We start from the raw sequence: 21,042 nt of genomic DNA on the forward strand, positions 1-21,042 counted from the left end.
ATATACATAAATACAATGATAATACTATATACATATTCCTAAAAAAACTTGTTACAAACTGAGCTCTATAACTACTGCCTCCTGAATGTTGCTGTCCGTTAAGTTTTCTAGTTTCATTAAACTGCTTAACAACGAACGTCTCCGTTAAATAAAACAGTGTTAACAAGCTGATGTAACGTTATCTCGACCTGTTCGTTAGCTTGATGTGCTGTCAATAATAATGATTAAACATCTTTTTACAGCGGACTCTCAAAATCTTCTCATGGATTTACATTGTTTAAACTTTAAATAAGTCAGCCGTTTACTTACATTATGTTAAACAAGTGCAATTTAACCACAAAAACACTCTTTTTCCCTGAGGTACTGAAGGACTTGAAAACAGCTGCATATCGCCGCTTTCAGCCATTTTCGAATATGAAGAATCCTCTCCTGTGGCATCACGGGATAGCGCAGCGTCCATCGTATGCCTACTACAGAATTCGGGCGGAAGCTGTAGGTCATCCGGGTACTTCTCGCCTACTGTTTTTCGAATACTATGAATTCGGACATACTACTCGCCTCACATACTGTTTTTCACATACTGTATAGTAGGGAAGTATGCGATTTCGGACGCAGCGACAGTAAGCTTTGCTATTTGTAATCAGCGGGCAAGGTTTATGCTCCAAGTCTCCTTCGCTGCTTTAAGTGAATTTCTATGACAGAATTACAGCGCCACATAATGGTCTGGCATGTATACTACATCATTTTGAGCCGTTTCACTGGTTTCGTGAACGGCTACGCAGATATTTCTTGATACGGCGCCGTGTGGACGGGATTTTTTTTTTAGAACGAGGAAAAAAAATAGATCGGATTGGGGTAAGCTCCGGCTTCGTGTGGACGGGGCCTTACTTTTGTTTTTAATCGCACTTTGTTCTAATTCACCAAATGGAAAGACAATAAAACCAAAATGGGCAAACTTGAATAATCGATCTGTACATAGGCAGGAATAAAGCCCCTTTGCGCTGACTGGTCAACCAAAGATCAAGCCGTGCGGTCATCAGTACTCAGTTCCACACAACAGAATATAATAGTAGTCATCTGCTACAGTTGTATTTCATCTCTTTCTTCTCAATCAGCTTTTCAAATCTTCCTTTTTTTTTTTTTTTTTTTTTTTACATAATATGATTTAATATGAAATGGTGAAATTCTGCATAATATTCTAAACTTCTACACCTGTTAAGGTAATTTCCATTGTCCATTATGTCTCCTCTCTCTCTCTCTCTCTCTCCAGCTGTTAACTTGAAATTACTGCAAATGCTGCAATTCTTGGTTCATATTGGAATAACTGCAGCATCTGAATAAAGACAAATGTTCAGTTCTGTAACTGACATTACTTGTACACTAAATTTCTTGTAAATAAATATGTAAATGGAGAATGATTTAAGTTCATGTACATCTACACACATAAATATTACAACAGACAGACAGATATGAAAAAAACATCTTTATTGTTGACATACATCAGTTGTGAATAAAAATACTGAATTATGATTATTATTTAGTGATTTTGACCCTTCAATTTAGTAAATATTCTTCAAGAGAAGCGAGAGCATTAGAAAGCTTCGAAAGCTTAGAAAGTTTTTCACTTTGGTTTGAGCACAATATCGGTGAATCCGTGCACCTGAGTGAGCTGACGGCAGTCCATCGATGCCAGGAGCTTCTGAGAGCCGGAGACGGTGGGAACAAACTTCTCCATCAGTGTAACCGTCGCAAGCTTCTCCACATCACTGACAGACAGAAACACAATATCAACTCTGGAAGATTTTCACTCTCTGAACATCATATTTAATGTAGTACAATTTATGTTTTTAAACAAATCTGAAGTGCATGAACATGTCACAGCTGAAATAAAATGCTGTTAAACACTGAAAGTCTTACCCATACAAGATCTTTCTGATGCTCTGCATTCCCAATCCCATCCGGAACAAAACGTTCTTCAACACTTATGACAGCGGGTTCTGGAACGTGGTTTCTCTCCATCAACTTTACCTCCAACTGAGTTAGAAGTTTGAATTCGAATCAATCGAATCAATTTATGAAAGCAGAACGAAATAAAATACTGTAAAGATAAACACAAACAGTAATTAAGGTATAGAATGAAATAAATCATTATCCTGTACAAACCTTGGAGAGCTTGTGGTTTCTCTCCATCAACTTTACCTCCAACTGATTTAGAAGTTTGAATTCGAATCAATCGAATCAATTTATGAAAGCAGAACGAAATAAAATACTGTAAAGATAAACACAAACAGTAATTAAGGTACAGAATGAAATAAATCATTATCCTGTACTAACCTCTCCGTTCAGCTTGTGGTTTCTCTCCATCAACTTTACCTCCAGTGACGCCTTCTCTCTCTCTTCATTTCTGTGATTAAACTATTCATATCCAGCATGGACTGACATATATTGTCTCCTTCATTTAAAACGTTTACTTTTTAGAAATAATATTCACACTATGAAGTTTCTGAATCTGTGAGCAATATGTGAACTCCTTTCAACAAGTGGGCTGCTGCTGCTTCGTTTCGTTAACAGAACTTAGACTACAAATTAGTGCATTAGCGCCACCTACTGGGAGTATGGACAAGAAAACACACCACCCTTCATATCGTTTTCAGCTCCTTCAGTATCTGAACCTCACACACCGTCCAGACTCAGAGCAAACAAATAGTACTCCACACTATATCGTAAGCATATTTGAAAAATGGTTTTCTTCTGTGCTGCACTGAGAATAAACATTGTTGACGAGAATTTCATAAATGTATTTACATTGTTCTGACAAAAAAATGCAATAAAGCAATACTCACATATTTTAGTTTGATAAATCGGCAGAATCTCCTCAGACGGACCGCCAAAATAACCGTTGAAATTTAAATGGCTGAGATTCGCGCTTCAGGATCGTGACGTGTGCACTGGTCGTACAGTGGGCATTAAGGAACTAAACAAAACTACACATATAGTCTGTCTATATATTTATTACACTGTTACGCACTCAGCAGAGATGAATTAGGAACTGATTCATATTTTTGATTATGGGCGGAGCTATATGACATCACTGCACGTGTGTAAAGACTTCAGGGAAAGTGAAACTTAACAGGTGAACTGGAAGCTTCTTAAAAACAACATTTCTCTTCAGAAACTCTGAAATTAACGATCAAATCTGATATTCACTCAAAGGTAAGTGATGGAATTTTAAGTTCACTAGTTTAATAGCATGAAGAAGTAGGCCTATGTTGGTAAAATTATAGTTTGTGTTCATGCCACATATCAGAAACAGAAGTAGCTACTTGAACTGCAGACAGAATAAACAAAATTCAGTGAAAAGTCCATTAAACAGAACTGCCATCTTGTGTTTACAGATATTTATTAAGTGGGTTATTGAAAAATTACACTTCCACTCATTTTATTTGTTGTCTTTTATAAAATATATTTTCATGATGGCATTAAAATGTTGTAAAAACCTCTTAAATTTGCTGTACTGTGGCTCCCAGAGACATATGAAGAGTTTGGTTCCAAAACACGATAAACTCCATTTTCAAAAAAAAAAAAAGGAAAAAAAAAAAAAAAAAAGTTTCTGCCAAAATCAGTATTGGATCTGGTCGGTATTGAAAAGTACTTGATTAATTTTGTGCAAAATGCGAAATCCATCGTGTTATTCTGTCATGTTTTCTCCCTTTCTTTCCAAAACGTCTCCTTTTTCTGCAGAACGCGATATATCTGCTAAACCAATCACAGCGCTCCATTCCACCCACTTTAAACATTGAAGGCTTTTTTAAAAAGCCATTTTAATACCAATGTACTCGGCAAATGTGTTTATTTAACCGTGCGGTGGCGCCAGATACTCTTCAATCGGCAATGACAAATAATTTATAACATTACCAAGATGACCCGTTGAATTCATTTTGGGAGCAACGGCTGAATGTTTTTAGTAAAATGTCTGTATATAAGATAAATATTGGCAAAGTTCAGACGCTGTCATATATGTGAATCAACTTACTTTGTTGTGTATTTTCAATTTGAAAATAACTTTTATATTGATTGATTTTGGGAAAAAAATAATAATACGTTTTTATAATAAACTTTTTAAAAATCAAAATGTAGATTTTTTAACGTATTTTAAACGTATTTTTAATGTTTTTATAACCAAAGGATGCTATGTGAAAGTTTGAAACAGAAAATAGTGGTTTTCATCTTGCCACTTTCTTGGTAAAGAAAACAACTTTTTACTTAAATTAATCAAAATGGAGTTATTGCGTTTTGGAACCAAACTCTAAATATTTAGTTTCTGTATTTAGTACCTTCAGTTGTTTTTCTACCACTCACTAGTACACTACTGCAGTGCCACAGAGCTGAAAGTACAGACCAGCAATCAGACCAGAAGTTAGTGGTGGAGCTTATAGGCTCGGTGTGGTTAGGGTTAGTGTTGGAGGAGAGGGTCTGACATTCTTTGACTTTGATATAAACAGTGGTACATAAATAATCATTGTTATTTATAATAGTATTTAACATGCAACATCCATAGCCTAATTTATTCAGTGCATTTAATTATGAAAGTTGCTCTCTTCAGCAATGTAGATGATATATTATCATTTTTTTTTCAGTCATGGCATCTTCCAGTGGTCCAGCACTAAATGAGGAGCTCCAGTGCTCCATCTGTCTGGAAGTGTTCACTGATCCAGTCACCACTCCATGTGGACACAACTTCTGCAGATCCTGCCTGAGCATGAACACACAGACCTACTTCTGTCCGTTCTGTAAAGAAAGATTCAGCAGAAGACCTGATCTCAAGATTAATTCAACACTCAGAGAGGTTGCACAACACTTTAAGGAGAAGCTCAATCTAGGAGAATCTGAAGTGTTCTGTGACATCTGCAATAAAAGAAAGCAGAAAGCTGTGAAGTCCTGCCTGATGTGTCAAAGCTCTTACTGTGATGATCATCTGGAGCCTCATCTCAGAGTCCCACGTCTGAAGAAACACACACTGATCAACGCTGTGGAAAATCTGGAGGATTATATATGCCAGAAACACGAGAGACCTCTGGAGATGTTCTGCAGAGATGATCAGACGTGTGTTTGTCTGTTCTGCGCTGAAGGAGAACACAGGACTCACAACACTGTTCCTATAGAGGAGGAGAGTCGAGAGAAGAAGGTAAAGAGTTACAGACAAAACACTTTAAACTCACTGTGAAATGCAGTTTTCTTTCCTGTGTCTTTGCATGTTGAAGAACCTGACCCAAATCCAATGGTCTTTAATTTCTTCTGATAAAAGCTTTTTGTTACTCGCAAATCTGTCAGGATTAAAAAATTCAAAACTATAATTTTGAATTCGTGTGATCTTTAAATGGTTTAAAAAGATTTTTTTTTTTTTTTTTTTTTTTAAATAAGACTGTCAGAAGATGGAAACATAAATTCAGTGATAAATGTTTTTCTCTGTATGTAGGATCAGCTGGTTCAGACACAGACAGATGTTCATCAGATGATCCAGGACAGAATGAAGAAGATTAAAGAGATCAAACACTCAGTAGAGCTGAGAAAGGTTTGTGCTTTAATCAATCAGAGTTCATTTCCTGACTCATGGTCCTTTTCAATCCCCCTATCCCATTTCACTTACTGTTTAACTATCCTACCAAAAAATATATCTCAATAAATGTTATGCACCATCATATTTCAATCTAATAAATACATTGAATTAAAATGAGAGTTCTGCCAGTAACCCTCAAGTTGCTCTATTATTTTTTTCCAAAGAGCACAAATCTTGGTGTATTGCACTTGAGTGTATTTTGTGTTTCACTGAAAATTATGCATTTTAAGTGACATGCGGTTAATTGATGATGAGAGAATTTTCATTTTGGGTTGAACATGTAATATGTAATATATTAGCAAATAGAACATCTTTTAACTGTTTTCATTCATCAGAGAAACACAGAGAAAGAGAAATCCTCCAGAGTTGAGATCTTCACTGATCTGATCCGCTCCATTGAGAGATGTCAGTCTGAGCAGCTGAAGATGATGGAGGAACAGCAGAAAGAAGCAGAGAAACAGGCTGAAGATCTCATTAAAGAGCTGCAGCAGGAAATCACTGAGCTGAAGAAGAGAAACACTGAGCTGGAGCAGATCTCACACACTGATGATCATCTCCACCTCATACAGGTCTGTGAACATCTGTCTCATCATGTACAATATTACAGGACAAACACTCTGTTCTGTAAGATTCACACAACTGGCCCAACGACGGTGTCCAGTGGTGCAGCTGAAGGTTTCCTGCATGTTCTGTCTTTTTGGTGTGCTTTTATCTGACTTTTATCTGACTCAATTTTATCATGACCTCAGATTTAGGTTGGAATATCAGGATCAGGGAACAACTTGATGGAAAATAAATCACAGTGCTCAAGAACAGAGTGATCTTCCCTCAGACATCCAATACAGAACTCATGAGGGTCATGAACACGGCAGCCACTTGATGGAAGTGACTTTTCTTTTTTTTTTTGGAAAGGCTTCACTTTTTTGTATATTTTTCACTATTAATCTGGAGTGTCTTACCTCAATTGTGTTAGAAAGGTCCTGCATAAAAATATTGAATTAACTTCTTTAAAAATATAAAAATAACACACTTAACAGTCCTCTTATCATGCTATTAAAAGTCCAAAGATGAAGATGAGTCAAGGGATTCCTAAAACAAGTCCACGAGACAGTGTGTCTAAGCACAAGCGTTACACAAACAATAACAGACAGTGAAACGAAACTCACAGGAACTTAAATCTACTGTAATGATGGGTCAACAACGTGAGGATCCATTTGCAGCGTCTTTATTAAGACAAGATAGCACAATGCAAACAGGGACAAGACAGTAACGTAATCAGGGACAGGTTGTGTTTCACTGACAGGCGGCAATGACAGGCGGCAATGAAACAAGGTCTTACAACAGGCAGGGATCATGGCAGGCGGCAAGCAAACAGAGTCCAGGAAACAGGCAGAGATCAGGGTCGGCAGCAAAGGTTCACAGAGGTAAGGCAGTCCAATCGATAACAGGTTAACAGTCCACAAGAAAACGCTTAGAAATGATCACCAAGGCAAATCAAGACTTCGCGGTGCATGGATGTGTGTGTGAGTGTTTTATGGAGTGAGTGTGATGTGGTGCAGGTGTGTGCGCAATCAGTCCCAGGAATGAGGGCCCATGGGTAATGTAGTCCAGATGAGAGCAAGTCAATATTCCGGTGACGGCTCCCTCCGGCGGCCGGGATGAAGAGCCGCGGGAGCCGTATTCATGACATCTACACAGATAATGAACAGAATACAAGATGTTTCAAATTAATCAGTAACCATAGTAACAAACAAAAGAAAACAGGAAACAATGCTGAGCAAATTAAAGTTAATGAAAATGAAACTAAGACAAGATAACTGAATAAGTGTGACATCTCTCTCTCCTGCTGTAGATGTGCTCATCCCTGTCCAGTCGTCCACACACCAAGAACTGGACTGAGATCCGGATTGACTCTGATGTGAATGTGAACTCTCTGAAAAGAGCTCTGACTGAACTGAGGAAAACTCTACATGGGAAACTAAATGAAAAACTCAGTCAAACTGGTATGTGAATATCAAATACAGTGTATAGATATTTTTGTTAGTAACTATGTAAGAAAATACATTTTCAAGGACTATTATGGGATAAAAGGGCAACACTTTATTTTATAGTGTCATTGTTACATGTAGTTAGTATGGTAATAACTATAAATGATGTATAATTACATGCTGCAACTAATCCTAACCAAACCCTAATCCTAACCCTACAGTAAGAACATGTAGTTTCTTAATATTACTCAACACAAATGTTTAATGACAGTGTAACAAAGACACCTTAAAATAAAGTGTAACCAATAAAATTTTAGCATTGGTGACCTGCTGCTGGTCATCACAATTATTTAATCTCTGTCTGCAAACGTTCACAATGTTTCAAAAATATAACCACAATATAACTTAAACTTGCAATGTTAGCATTAAACTGGTATGATAAAATCACTTACTAAACCTAGTCTATGTGAGGATAAATCCAAACTTTAACTTATGCCATAACCAGTTACTGCAGTATTACTTTAACTTACTTCAGAGACATATAAGCAACATGACATAACTATCCATGTACAAACAATAATACATAACCAGAAATCACTACATGCCACTGATGCTGTTAATAGAGATAAACTCACTGTAAACCTGAAATTATTCCTATAATAATTCATCATTATATTGTCATCAGTGTCCACAGAGTTGAAGTTTGTGCAGAAGTTTGCAGGTACAGTGACTGACACCATTTTCTTCAATACACTGACAATACTTTGCTAATTATATACTGTACTTATGAAAGTGTTTGATCTGAAGTTGATTGATAATGTCTGATCTCTCTCAGTGGATGTGACTCTGGATCCTGATACAGCTTATCCACGTCTCATCCTGTCTGATGATGGAAAACAAGTCAGTCATGGAGACATTAAGCAGGACGTCCCAAAAACACCAAAGAGATTTGATAAGGGTCCTTGTGTTCTGGCAAAGCAGGGATTCAGTTCAGGGAGATTTTACTATGAGGTGCAGGTGAAGGGAAAGACTCAGTGGGGTTTTGGAGTGATTAAAGAATCCATTAACAGGAAGGGGGAGATCATAATGACTCCTGAGGATGGATACTGGACTGTGATTCTGAGGAATGAGAATCAATATAAAGCTGCTGATGATCCACCTGTCTCTTTATCTCTGAAAGTGAAACCTGAGAAGGTGGGAGTGTTTGTGGATTATGAGGAGGGTCTGGTCTCTTTTTATGACGTGGACTCCAGATCTCATATCTACTCTTTCACTGGTCAGACTTTCACTGAGAATCTCTATCCATTTTTTAGCCCATGCCATAATGATAAAGGTAAAAACTCAAAGCCACTGATCATCACACCTGTCAACTGAAACAAACAAAAAACATCAAATCTGAAAAGATTAAATATGGATGTGATGTTCTTAGAATATGTAAATAAAAACCAAAGAAGAATTTGCACAATCAAGTAGATTTTACTTACAAATATAAAGAAAATTTAAATGCAAATTTTAGTGCAAAAAGAAATGTATATTCAGGCCTTTAGAAAAAAATAGTCACTGACAAAACATGAACTATAATGAAATATTTGTGAGTTATATGTACATGTAAATGGAAAATTTGTTACACATCTATATATTTCTTTTGTCTTTCATTAATACTTTGCTTTTCAAATTGAATATGAAATTGTTTCTACATGTTATTTTGTAAAGAAATCTCTGAAGCCATTTTCTCTCTCCAGCTGTTAACACTAAATTACTTGTGAAATATTGTGATTTTTGGTTTATATTGTAATATCTGAATAAAGTCAAGAGTCTTGAATTCTATAACTGATATTGATTGTAAACTAAATTGTTTGCTAATAAATATGTAAATACACATTTGAGAATGATTTGAGTTCATGAACATCTGCTCAGAAACAACAGACAGAATATGAATAAAACAGGATCTTTATTGTTGACTTTCATCAGTTGTGAATGAAAATACTGAATTATTATTTAGTGTAGATGATCATTAAATCTAGTAAATATTCTTCAAGAGAAGTGAGAGCATTAGAAAGCTTCACAATGAAAGAGTTTTTCACTTTGGTTTGAGCACAATATCGGTGAATCCGTGAACCTGAGTGAGCTGACGGCAGTCCATCGATGCCAGGAGCTTCTGAGAGCCGGAGACGGTGGGAACAAACTTCATCAGCACCAGTCAGAGAGGAACCAGGAGTTCAGAGAACAGAACCAACACTGGATCAGATCTTGCCATGGATAATGATGATGGTGCAGATAGTGAATGTGTTGAACCTGAAGAGATGACAAACCGAGCTGTTGAAAGATCAGATCTGAATAATCCAGTTTAAATCAGGATCACCAGCTGCTCTCAACATACTCACCTCCTTAATACACATCTCCATCTGAATCTTTAATGCCATACCAGACCTTACCCTGTGTGTGAATACTGAGAAAAGAGTAATCAAAGAGTAAATGTGTTTTAAGAAAATTGGGAGATTTGTCTGGGAGAGTGTGACCCTCCTACATGGAGCTAAGGTTAAATTAAATTAATTGCATATATTTTATGTATTTATAGTTTTTTTAATGACTCTGATATATTATAATGAGTGTATATTAATAAAAGTGAATGGAGCTGCATTTTCTAGAACACTGAGTGACAGATGAGGACAGAGTTGCCATGACGACTGCAGCACATCTCCAGTAAACACTGTTCGACTGAAGACTCTCCTTTATTTACTGAAAAGGTTAGTAAAATGATCAAATGTTTACTGTCCAATTAATGCTGTTCAATTAGATATCTATAACATTAGTAACTTTAGAGTAAATCATGCAGAAGTTCACTAGTGTTTTAGGATTTACACTAAATTTGAAGTAATTTTATGAAAGAAAAAAAAAAACATTTGTAACACGTATTTACTACCCAATTTACTATATGAAAGAGTTGTGTGAATGAGTCTAGACTGACTACATGTTGATATGATTTATTTGTTGTTAATGAGTGTTTATATTGGTGTCTATATAAAATGTTCCTGGTTTAAAATACAGTGAACTTTAAGTTTAATAGCTCTGAGTGTTTTCAGTAAAGTAAACACAGAGGACTGCTTGACTGAAGACACACTCTCATCTCTCTCCTTTATTTAATAAAAACACACATTCTCATCTGTTGAGCGAGGTCTGCGACAATCAGATTTAAACTTTATTTTAACTTTAAACTCACTGTGAAATGCAGTTTATTTCCTATTTGTTGCAGGTCATATTGAAAAGACTTGCAACTTTTATTTTAGCCAGTTCAACTGGACAAACACTTGTGAAGTTCAAGATGAGTCATGAAATTTAAAGTTAATTTTGTCAACTTTCAAGAGTACACAGGCATATATTACACTCAAAGCCAAGGAAGTCATGGGGTCTTAAAATGGTTTTCAAAATCATTATTCAAATGACATTTTTTCATAATATGGAAGTTACCTGTGATTTTCTCTGTAGCTGCTTCAGACACAGACAGATGTTCATCAGATGATCAGGACAGAATGAAGAAGATTCAGGAGATCACACACTCAGTAGAGCTGAGAAAAGTGAGAGGAAGTTAAAAATGCAAAATTAATATTGCATTATAATATTCAAGCCCATGTTCCCAACAGTATGAAAGGCATTAGACAAGGGCAGCCAGTAACATCTGGATGTGCACAGGTGAATCATCACACTAGGTAAGCAAGCAAGAACAATAGCGAAAAATGGCAGATGGAGCAATAATAACTGACATGATCCATGATAATAATAATAACATACTTGAGATTAATCTTTATACAAAGTTTGGTTAAAAAAAATCCTGAAGCCTAAAAATTGATTGGTGATTAAAAAAATCCCATTGTTTTTGCCTATACATGTAATTTCATGCCATTTTATTTTTTAAACAACTTAGTCCTGGTGTCCACTACAGAGGACATGGCATAACATATGAATAAAATATAACTTTTGTTTTCCCCCATTTGTTTCTTATGCTCTAAACAATGTAATGACGTGAAAAAATACTAAATTAAAAAAAAAAAAATGGGTCTCAGGAGTATATGTTTAAATGTCTATAGTGTTTCCCCTAGTGAAAAATTAGTATACTTAAGCACAATTTTTTTGTATGTACTTTAGTATAACTAAATCTACTTGTGGCACGCTATATATTGGTATACTTAAAGTCTGCTAAATTGGAACAACTAATTTTGTACTAAATGCATTTTAGTTGTCCAAAAGCAGTACTGAAGTTCTAAAGTTGAATTAAATATACTTGTTTGTGCTAAAGTGGAACTATTCCAAGTATACTTAAGTACACTGTAAATATTCTTGTGTTTAAGTTTTGAAATGCAGAATTCACTCAGCATTAACTTCAAATGTATTTTGGTGACATTAGAATTGCAATTCAATTACATTATAAGAGTGTTGAACATTAATATTATACTGATAACATACTTTTAGTGATTTTAAAACACATTGCAATGGCATTCCAAGTGAACTTGTAGTGTGCTAATGGCATCATTATAGTGTGCTTCAAATAGACTACAATAAAGTAATCTTTATAAATCAAGTTACAGCTTTAGAATATGCCTTTTACAGACAGCTTCAGTATACCAGTAACTTATCCAGTGAACATCAGTGAGACAATGGGAACAGATTTATATATATATTGTTTGCAGGAATAACTGGATTAAAAGACTGCGAATCGCCGACAAAAATATTAATACAGACACAGTAAGTGGTGCATGAAAATAAACGTGAAACGGCCTGTTGCTATACAACACGAACGTGCATTAAACTTTAAGCTGTTGAAAAGTGCTATTGAATTAAATTAAACAATAGCCTGATATTCAAAGTGTGAGCAAATTATTAAAAAAGGTAAATGTCATAATTATAAAACTTACTTATGATTATTTTTTGCAACTCGAAACACATTTCCTGTAAACTTTTATCTAGGCCAATACTATTTTTATACTAAACAAGTAGAACTCAAATACTGTTCACTGAATTGGACATTTAATCATAACAGGTCAACATAGTATTCAACAAAAATAAATTACTGAAGTAAAAATGTAACAAATGAAATCAATTTATTTGCAAATTTCTCATGGTTACGTCTGAGCTGGAGGCAAAAGTTGGGTTTGAAAATTCTGCCCTTACAGCCAATTAGCAGAAACAAACTATGTTTCAGTTCATACCTCATGTTTTCTGTGGTTTGCACAAAAAGAAAGTCTCATCTAAAAAATTATATGGCATCATCTAAAAATAATTTGTTCATTCTCGGATTTGAAATACATTGAGATTGTGTCTTTAGCTACAATGACTTTCTAGACTCTAAAGTTTCCTTCTGACAAATCTGCCAAAATCTGCAACACAGATTCCCAATAGTGTGCACCCCAGAGAGTTCGGCTGTTTAGCAAAACCGATTGTTGGTGAGTGTGATGGCATTGGCTTTATGGCATGTTCAAAACATGTCAATCATTGTGGTTCAACCAATAGTAGGACGTTGGGGCAGGCCAATGGAGGTCAAGGTTTAGCTTCAGTAAGTCATGTCAGAAAGAATGTATTTAAAATGCACATGAACATCAGCACAAATTTAAGTAACTCTGGATTTCCTTAAGAGTTTCTGTACATGACGGTGAGAAAACATGTCAGAGGCAATGGATGCAGAGTCTGCCTAGTGAAAAACCCTACCAAAATGCATTTAAAATAGGCCTACATTCATTTCACACTAAATAAAAAACCATCAATATATAGTGGTCAGCATGTGAAGTAGATAAAAAAAAGTTAATCAAAGTTGTCCTTAGAAGAAGGTTTTAGGATAACTTTGATGAAGGGTTTTGATCTGCTCCAAATGTTGACTATTTACAGACACACTGACATAAATATTTCAATTAAACTTTATTTGCAGTTCTTCTTTATTGCACAATGCATATTTCTAAATTTTACAATGTGTTTAATATCACTATTAGTAAGGATTGTATGATCACTGTATAATTTGAATGCAATATGTATATACTTATATTAAAGTATACTTGCAATAGTTCCACTTTAGCACAATCAAATATACTTAAGTATGTCTTTAGTTGGACCTCAACACAAAAATACTTGTTCCAATTTAGCAGACTTTAAGTATAGCAATTTAGTATACTAAAATTACAATTGCAGGGTATTTATAGTACATGCAAATGTAAATACAATTGTAGTACACTTAGCATAAAATAACTGCATTTCAAATAGATTTTAGTATATTTATTTTTCACTAGGGTCTACATGCTATTTAAGGATATCTAGCCATTTTCTCTCTCCTCTCCAGCTGTTAACATTGAATTAAAGTGTTCAATTCTATAACTGATATAGCTTTCAGCTGACAGATTTCTGTGATGAAACCATCAATATCCAGCATGGACAGATCAGTTCCTACTGATTTACAACACATCGCATCCATACCACATCACATTTGCCATACCTCGGGTGAAGACTTTGCTCGCTTTTATGTTTTTGTATTTTTATTCTGTATCTTGTTATTAAACCAAAGCCATTGTATTTGGTGATTCGTAAACCTCTCTAAACACGTCTCAGAGTGAAATTACTTATACATAGAACTATTATCGATATCTGTAATTTATTTACTTCATCGAGCCTCAAGAGCATCAGATCCTGACTGAGCTGGTGTGGACTCCACCTTGACAACGCTCTCAATCCAAGGTAAGACCGAATCTTTTGATGCAGTCAAGGATTGTAGAGACGTGTATTTGATTAATTGGAGGATGAGGGGGATAACAAATACAACAACACGGTAAAAAAGACATCTTTCTCTTTTCTGGCTGCCGTTATCAATCGCTATCTTTATTTTTTCCCTCTTTTTGAAAGTTGTGAAAACAGTATTATGGAGTTTTTCTTTTGCTATTTGCACAAATGGAAACACAAAAAAAATATATTTAATGAAGTCTCTCATTCACCACTATAAAAGTTTACCCAACTAATGACGTTAAAGTGTTTGCACACTCAGCAGGGATGAATTAGAAACTGTTCCATATTCATGACTGTGGGCGGGGCTATGACATCACTGCAGCTGAGAGTAAGAATTCAGTGAAGGTGAAACTAAATAAAACAGATGAACTGGAAACTTCTTTAAACTTTATTCAGACACACAGAAGCTAGTGATCACAGGTGATATTCACTCAAAGGTAAGTGATGGAAATGTAAGAGCTTGTTCGGCAGTTTTAAACTCTGGAATACTATTAGAATATTGTTAATGAGTATGTCATTCTGGCTGTAAAGTAGAGTTTAATATCATTTGTCATGTCACACAACTAAAAGACTTCAGAAACAGAAAGTACTTGAACTGCCCTTTTATCCTGTGTTGTCTTTCATATACAAAAAAAAAAACCCTCGCCGTATGATCAGTTTTATATAAAGTCAGGTGTCTCCAGAAGAGATACTATTTTCAGTATTATTTTTCCAACAGGACAGAAATGAAATCTAGTACTTTTGATTTGATATCAGTGGTTACTAGTTTAACATATAGTACATTATAATTAGCAGACTCACTATTATTTCAACTCCAAACATAAAATGATCTTATTTTGTTGCCTTGATGGGTGTTTGTATGACATAAAATATAAGGATATGAACATGAATTTTTCTTATCAGGTTTTTGAAGAGGAAATGCACAAGTAATTCAAGACTGCTGAAGTGCGGTCATACCTGTGGTTGTGTAGCCTAGAGCAACTGTTGAGCAACACACTGAGATGACTCATTGTTCCAAAGACATATTAAAGATCTGTTCAAAATAAACTAATCATTCATGATCAACCCATCACTTTAACAACTAACAACCTATGCTACGCAAGTACATTTATGACGGCACTTCAGCAGCTAAATTCTTATTCTATCTTGTAAACTGGGGCCGGTTGCATAAACCACAAAGACTAGTCTTAAAAGTTAAGACACTAATGTTTTTCTTGAAGAGTGGTCTTAATTTTTTTAAGTCTTTTACAGAAAAAGGTAGATTGGAGTAATTTGAATTGGAAAAATAACATTGGTTAACCGCAAGTTGGTCAAACTAGTTCTTAAGACACAGTCTTAATATAGTGACTAAGTTTGTGTAACTGGCCCCTGTGTGCATTTCTCTTGAAAAATCTGAAATTCAAGGAAATTCATGTTCATATCCATGCTCATGTTTTATGTCATACAAACACCCACAAAGCCAACAAAATAAGATCATTTTATGTTTGGAGTCAAAGTAAAACAACTCATAACTGGAACTGAATTGGAAAGAGTCACACAGTCCCAAACACTTTTCTGAACTACTGCTGCATGAGCTGATGGATGTCAAAAACAGCAGATACAGTGAAATATGTGTGATTTAAATGTCACTTGGAAAATAAATATTTAGTCAGAATATACAGCTAATTTTGATGGCCCATCAAAAATCTTTGAGTATTAGTATTATCAATTTTTTTCTCTTGCTTCTCTTCATTGTGTTGTCAGTCATGGCGTCCTCCAGTGGTCCAGCACTAGATGGGACTCTAAATAAAAAACTCAGTCAAACTGGTATGTAAATTTAAAATACAGTGGATTTGATTATCAGTTACTATCAAAGAAAATAATTTTTTCAAACAATATTCTGGGTTAAATTATAAAATAATGATAAAATTACTTACTAAATCACCCCCCCCCCCCAGCCCCACCCCAGCTTTATGTTCTGTACAGACCCTGCAAACTGTCAACATGTTTGTCCCATTGACTTCTATTGCATATTTCCTGTAAACACATTGTTTGTTTTGCATGTGTCAGGGAGTCAACTCAGTGATAATCTGAAATCATTCCCATGAAAAATTCATCATTATATTGTCATCTGTGTTCACAGGGTTGAAGTTTGTGCAGAAGTTTGCAGGTACAGTGACTGACACCATTTTCTTCAATACACTGACAATACTTTGTTAATCTGTATTATATACTGTACATATAAAAGTGTTTAATCTGAAGTTGACTGATAATGTCTGATCTCTCTCAGTGGATGTGACTCTGGATCCTGATACAGCGAATCCACATCTCATCCTGTCTGATGATGGAAAACAAGTCCGTCATGGAGACATTAAGCAGAATGTCCCAAAAAACCCAAAGAGATTAGAGGACAGATCTGTTCTGGCAAAGCAGGGATTCAGTTCAGGGAGATTTTACTATGAGGTGCAGGTGAAGGGAAAGACTGATTGGGGTATAGGAGTGGTCAGAGAATCCATTAACAGGAAGGGGGAGATTGCAGCGAGTCCTGAGAATGGAGTCTGGGTTCTGATGCTGGAGAATGAGAATGAATATATAGCTTATGATGATCCACCTGTCTCTTTATCTCTGAGAGTGAAACCTGAGAAGGTGGGAGTGTTTGTGAATTATGAGGAGGGTCTGGTCTCTTTTTATGACGTGGACTCCAGATCTCATATCTACTCTTTCACTGGTCAGACGTTCACTGAGAAACTCTATCCAGGGTTAGATCCATACCTTAATGATGAAGGTAAAAACTCAAAGCCACTGATCATCACACCTGTCAGTTAAAAAAATTTCCTCCAAAATATAAAACATGAAATCTGCAAAGATTATCTATGCATGAGTTGTTTTAGAGGATTAGAATTTGCAAAACAAAAAGTAACTGCACAATAATTAGCCTACATGGATTTCATGGATAATTCAAAGTAGAATGAAGCTTTGAGTCTAGTTCATGTGTAAGTACATTATATTGAAAAAGACATACATTAGATAAAATGTGAACAAATTACACAAAAAGAAGACCATATTACCATTATCATTCATCTCAATGGTGTCACACCAACTCTGTCTGATTAAACCACAAGAACACACACAGCCTCAAGCTGCTTTTACGTCAAAGACAGGACAAATACGAGACAAACTTTAAGGATCCTCCAAAACCCAATTACATATATATATATATATATATATATATATATAGGCTATTACATATTTGTCACAGATACATTTAAATGACCAACAATAGAGATGCTATTTGACCTATGTGTACCTTCAGATAATTTGTTTTCAAATTTTTCTAATTTGACCCTTCTCGTGAACATAAGTGAACTAATCTAGCGTCATTTTTTCAAATTTTTAGGCCCCGTCCACACGGAGACGCGTTTCTGTGAAACCGCACAAATTTTTTATCGGATAGGCGTTTTAGAACTGGCGTTTTAGAACGGTGAAACCGCTATTTTTTGAAACCAGAGCTGCGTTCCAGTTCACTAACTCGCCCTCGCTAACTTCCCTCGGTCTCGTTGACTCGGATGTACGTCATTGCTTACGTTGCACGAGGGCCCACTTCTGGCGGAACCTTTGCAATGGGCTGAACTGGAACGTCCTGAGCCCTTGATCACTTGGAATCCGCAATTTATTATTCATTTTTTCCCCTTACAAATTTGTTTAATACAGCATTCTATATGTATATATGTGTGTTTTAAATGTTTAAAAAAAAAAATTAATATATCATAGAATTGTTTGTGGTAGGGTAAATTAAACGCGATATGCGGTGACGTCATAATCGTATTGCATTGTGGGTTATGGAGCTGCCTGAAGTGTACATGTGAAGTAGACTCGCTCGGTTAAAATCGAGGGAGCGAGGGTCTGTCCATGTAAACTTCCCTCATCCACTTCACGAAGTGGAACGCACTTCAAAATGGCGGCAGCGATTCCCCCGAGTGGAAGTGTGTAGGGAAGTTCGCGAGTGCGTGTCTAAAACTGGAGTGGAACGCAGCCCGGGTCCCAGAGTGGATACATTTGAAAACGCCGTCTTTGCGTTATCGTGTGGACGGGGCATTCCGTATATTTTCTGAAACGATGATGTCATCACCCCACGTGTCGACCCTAGTCAGACGCGCTAACACCACAAAACAGCACCAACAACAGCAATAGCAGACTCTACATGCTTGTGTTCGTGCTGCAGAATACTGAGCCAAAATAAAGCGTTATTTCAACAACGCTGTACTGTTCGTTCAAACCGCCGCCGGCGGGAGGGTCAAAGTAAATGACTAGTTGTGGCAACCAATCGGAATCCTCTCAAGCGAGGACCTCTACATTCCGATTGGTTGCCGCCGAACTGCGTCATAGCTCATTACCATAAAGTTGACTTGATTTCAACTCTCCTCGACGCTCTCACCGTCCTAGACGCGCCGCGCCCGCCGGAGGCCCGGAGCTCGCCGCCGGCTCTCATTGAAAATGAATGACTTCCTGTCACTTTGACGCTCTCGCCGCGGGCGGTGTGAACACTGTGGCTGCGTTCTATATAGTATGAATATGGGTAGTATGTATGAATGGAATTCGGACGTACTACATCCGCCATGTTAATGTTGTTACGTGTCATGCCTCGTCACAACCGCGCGAAAATTTAAAGGGCCCGCTATTACTCCGCTTTCATCAGCAATGTTTTTATTAATGCTTACCGCTTTTATCAGTGTTTTAACGTCGATTCAATAAACAGCTCAAAGGAGGCGTCGGTCAGCTGCTCTCAGATCACGCTTTCTTCAACAGCTTGTTAAATATGTCAAAGTATAATCGCCTATTTAGCTAGCAAATTTTACCTCAGAATAAAAAGACATGTCTGTGAACATCACTACAGACAGGGGTGCCGCCAGGAATTTTGGGCCCCATGACAGAAAAATCTAATTGGGCCCCCTCTGCGCAGCTGTTGTCACCACATCTCTAGGACCTAACTGTCCCATCAAAAGCTTTACATAACTCTAATCAAAGGCTTGCAACTGTCTTACTTCTTGTAGTTCAATACTAGTACCAGGGCTGGACTGAGGCTGATTTTCATGCCGTTAAGTAAATATAATGCTATTAAATCCTGTCATCATTTACTCGCTCTCATGTTGTTCCAAACCTGTATGACTTTCTCTCTTCTGTAAAACACAAAAGAAGATATTCTGAAGAATGTTGTCAACCAAACCATTTTGGTTAAGCTACCCTTGACTCCAATTATTTTATTTTTTGTTATACAGAAAGAAAGTAATTCATGTTTGTAATGACATTAGGGTGAGTAAATTAAGACATTTTGGGTTGAACTACTCCTTTAAAACAATAACATTTTTAAAGAGTTAACACCTAATTTATGTAAGACACTGATATCTATCTTTCATGATGCTCTCATTGAAATAACATTTTACTTCAATTAAAATTCATAAGAACTATTAAAAATGTCATAAAACATATTTAAAGAAATAAAATATAAAGCTTTGTCCTTATCCCATGGGATACAGGCTTTAGAACTGTTATTATCCTTTAATTGCCCTGATGAAATTTACTATGGTTTAACTGTAAGATCATGGTAGACAGAGCACAGGTAAAACCATGCTTCTTATTACCTTGGGTATATGGTTTCTAAAATAAATAAACTATAGATTGTGTAATAAAATATTGTAAGCATAGAAAATACGAAAACAGTCTTTATGAAAGAAAGTGATTTATATTCCTCAATATTAAACATAAGTAGGTCTAATAATAGCAGCATTTTTAATAAATGCATTTCTGCCAAAACACCATATTTATTCACTGTTAGTAGCTGCAAGGTAAATTACTATAAAGGTGGTGGTTTTGGATTGACAAGCTTGTAGTTGTGTGTATTGGCGTTTTCCAATTTACCTCGTCATGTCTTTACATGGTCGCGGCTGTTTTCAGCAAGATTCACCACCGAACCTGTAATGTTCCCATATCACACGACTGTTTTAAACACAATTCTGAGACAAATCTGAAAGGATCAAGGCATCAAGCGACTTGCGCTGTTTATTACTTCATAGGGCGGCAGTGGTGAGCGGGTATATTTGCCTTTTGCAGTTTGTCATGCGCTCCAATTAAAAACAAAAAACAGCGCGGGAGGGGGAGGTCTCTCTCACTTTGGCCTGTCAGTTCAGAAGACAAACCAATGGGCCAGTCCTTCGCAAAAAAAAAAAAAAAAAAATAATAATAATAAAATAAAATAAAAAAAAATAACCTTTTATCGGCCCCAAAGTGCGTCGGCCCACCGGGAAAATGCCCGGTATGCCAGATTACCAGTCCAGCCCTGGTCTCTGTATTTCTTGCGCGCCGTGCATTGATTGACTGTCTGCGACTAACTAAACACCACTGTTGCCAACTATTTTCAAAGGAAAGTAGCTAAAGCCTGCCCAAAAAGTCGCTAAATGTCGCTAGATGACGTCATGGGTAAATTAGCATATTCGTGACGTCATCACGCTGGTTGCATTCTGCCTGCCTAATGTGTTTTCTCTCCTAATCCGTGCTCACATAGCCTACTGTATTTTAAAACAATATAATATAATATAGCCGAATGTCAAATAAAGCTGTTCTCATATATATATATATATATATATATATATAAAATATATATATGCCTATATAATTTTTTATTTTTTTGACCGGCAACAAAAC

The 21,042-nt window shown here is 36.1% G+C and overlaps 2 protein-coding genes and 2 long non-coding RNA genes across 5 annotated transcripts; 2 read left to right on the forward strand and 2 right to left on the reverse strand.

Moving 5' to 3' along the window:
* Positions 1-1,944: 1,944 nt before the first annotated feature.
* On the reverse strand, positions 1,945-2,901 carry LOC125259670. The gene is made up of 3 exons (XR_007182870.1): positions 2,844-2,901; positions 2,335-2,404; positions 1,945-2,034 (listed from the first exon to the last, which is right to left on the reverse strand). It is a non-coding gene; the product is annotated as an uncharacterized LOC125259670 (long non-coding RNA).
* Positions 2,902-3,174: 273 nt separating this feature from the next.
* LOC125259661 (E3 ubiquitin-protein ligase TRIM39-like) lies at positions 3,175-9,078 on the forward strand. Of its 2 annotated transcripts, none has more exons than XM_048177502.1 (7): positions 3,175-3,213; positions 4,638-5,185; positions 5,477-5,572; positions 5,953-6,186; positions 7,470-7,620; positions 8,300-8,326; positions 8,441-9,078. In XM_048177502.1, exons 2-7 carry the CDS (start codon positions 4,640-4,642, stop codon positions 8,977-8,979), a joined length of 1,593 nt encoding a protein of 530 aa, XP_048033459.1. In that variant the 5' UTR covers positions 3,175-3,213; positions 4,638-4,639; the 3' UTR covers positions 8,980-9,078. The 2 variants fall into 2 exon arrangements, with proteins under 2 accessions (XP_048033459.1, XP_048033458.1); XM_048177501.1 differs by having other exon boundaries at positions 3,176-3,213; positions 8,291-8,326.
* Positions 9,079-9,539: 461 nt separating this feature from the next.
* LOC125259669 lies at positions 9,540-10,077 on the reverse strand. Its single transcript, XR_007182869.1, has 2 exons — positions 9,990-10,077; positions 9,540-9,900 (listed from the first exon to the last, which is right to left on the reverse strand). It is a non-coding gene; the product is annotated as an uncharacterized LOC125259669 (long non-coding RNA).
* A 4,658-nt stretch (positions 10,078-14,735) lies between these two features.
* Positions 14,736-17,954, forward strand: LOC125259666 (zinc-binding protein A33-like). Its single transcript, XM_048177508.1, has 4 exons — positions 14,736-14,801; positions 16,108-16,170; positions 16,487-16,513; positions 16,634-17,954. The coding sequence occupies exons 2-4, from the start codon at positions 16,110-16,112 to the stop codon at positions 17,167-17,169; spliced, it is 624 nt and encodes a 207-aa protein (XP_048033465.1). The 5' UTR covers positions 14,736-14,801; positions 16,108-16,109; the 3' UTR covers positions 17,170-17,954.
* Positions 17,955-21,042: the final 3,088 nt, after the last annotated feature.

This window comes from Megalobrama amblycephala, linkage group LG24, assembly GCF_018812025.1.
Source record: "Megalobrama amblycephala isolate DHTTF-2021 linkage group LG24, ASM1881202v1, whole genome shotgun sequence".
Lineage (NCBI taxonomy): Eukaryota > Metazoa > Chordata > Actinopteri > Cypriniformes > Xenocyprididae > Megalobrama > Megalobrama amblycephala.

Excerpts from the sequence above, each read along its gene's own strand:
- LOC125259666 (XM_048177508.1), top strand. The coding sequence starts at position 16,110 with ATGGCGTCCTCCAGTGGTCCAGCACTAGATGGGACTCTAAATAAAAAA. Across the intron at positions 16,171-16,486 it reads TAAAAAACTCAGTCAAACTG|GGTTGAAGTTTGTGCAGAAG; the intron begins GTATGTAAATTT and ends CTGTGTTCACAG. Across the intron at positions 16,514-16,633 it reads GTTTGTGCAGAAGTTTGCAG|TGGATGTGACTCTGGATCCT; the intron begins GTACAGTGACTG and ends GATCTCTCTCAG.
- LOC125259661 (XM_048177501.1), top strand. The coding sequence starts at position 4,640 with ATGGCATCTTCCAGTGGTCCAGCACTAAATGAGGAGCTCCAGTGCTCC. Across the intron at positions 5,186-5,476 it reads AGGAGAGTCGAGAGAAGAAG|GATCAGCTGGTTCAGACACA; the intron begins GTAAAGAGTTAC and ends CTCTGTATGTAG. Across the intron at positions 8,327-8,440 it reads GTTTGTGCAGAAGTTTGCAG|TGGATGTGACTCTGGATCCT; the intron begins GTACAGTGACTG and ends GATCTCTCTCAG.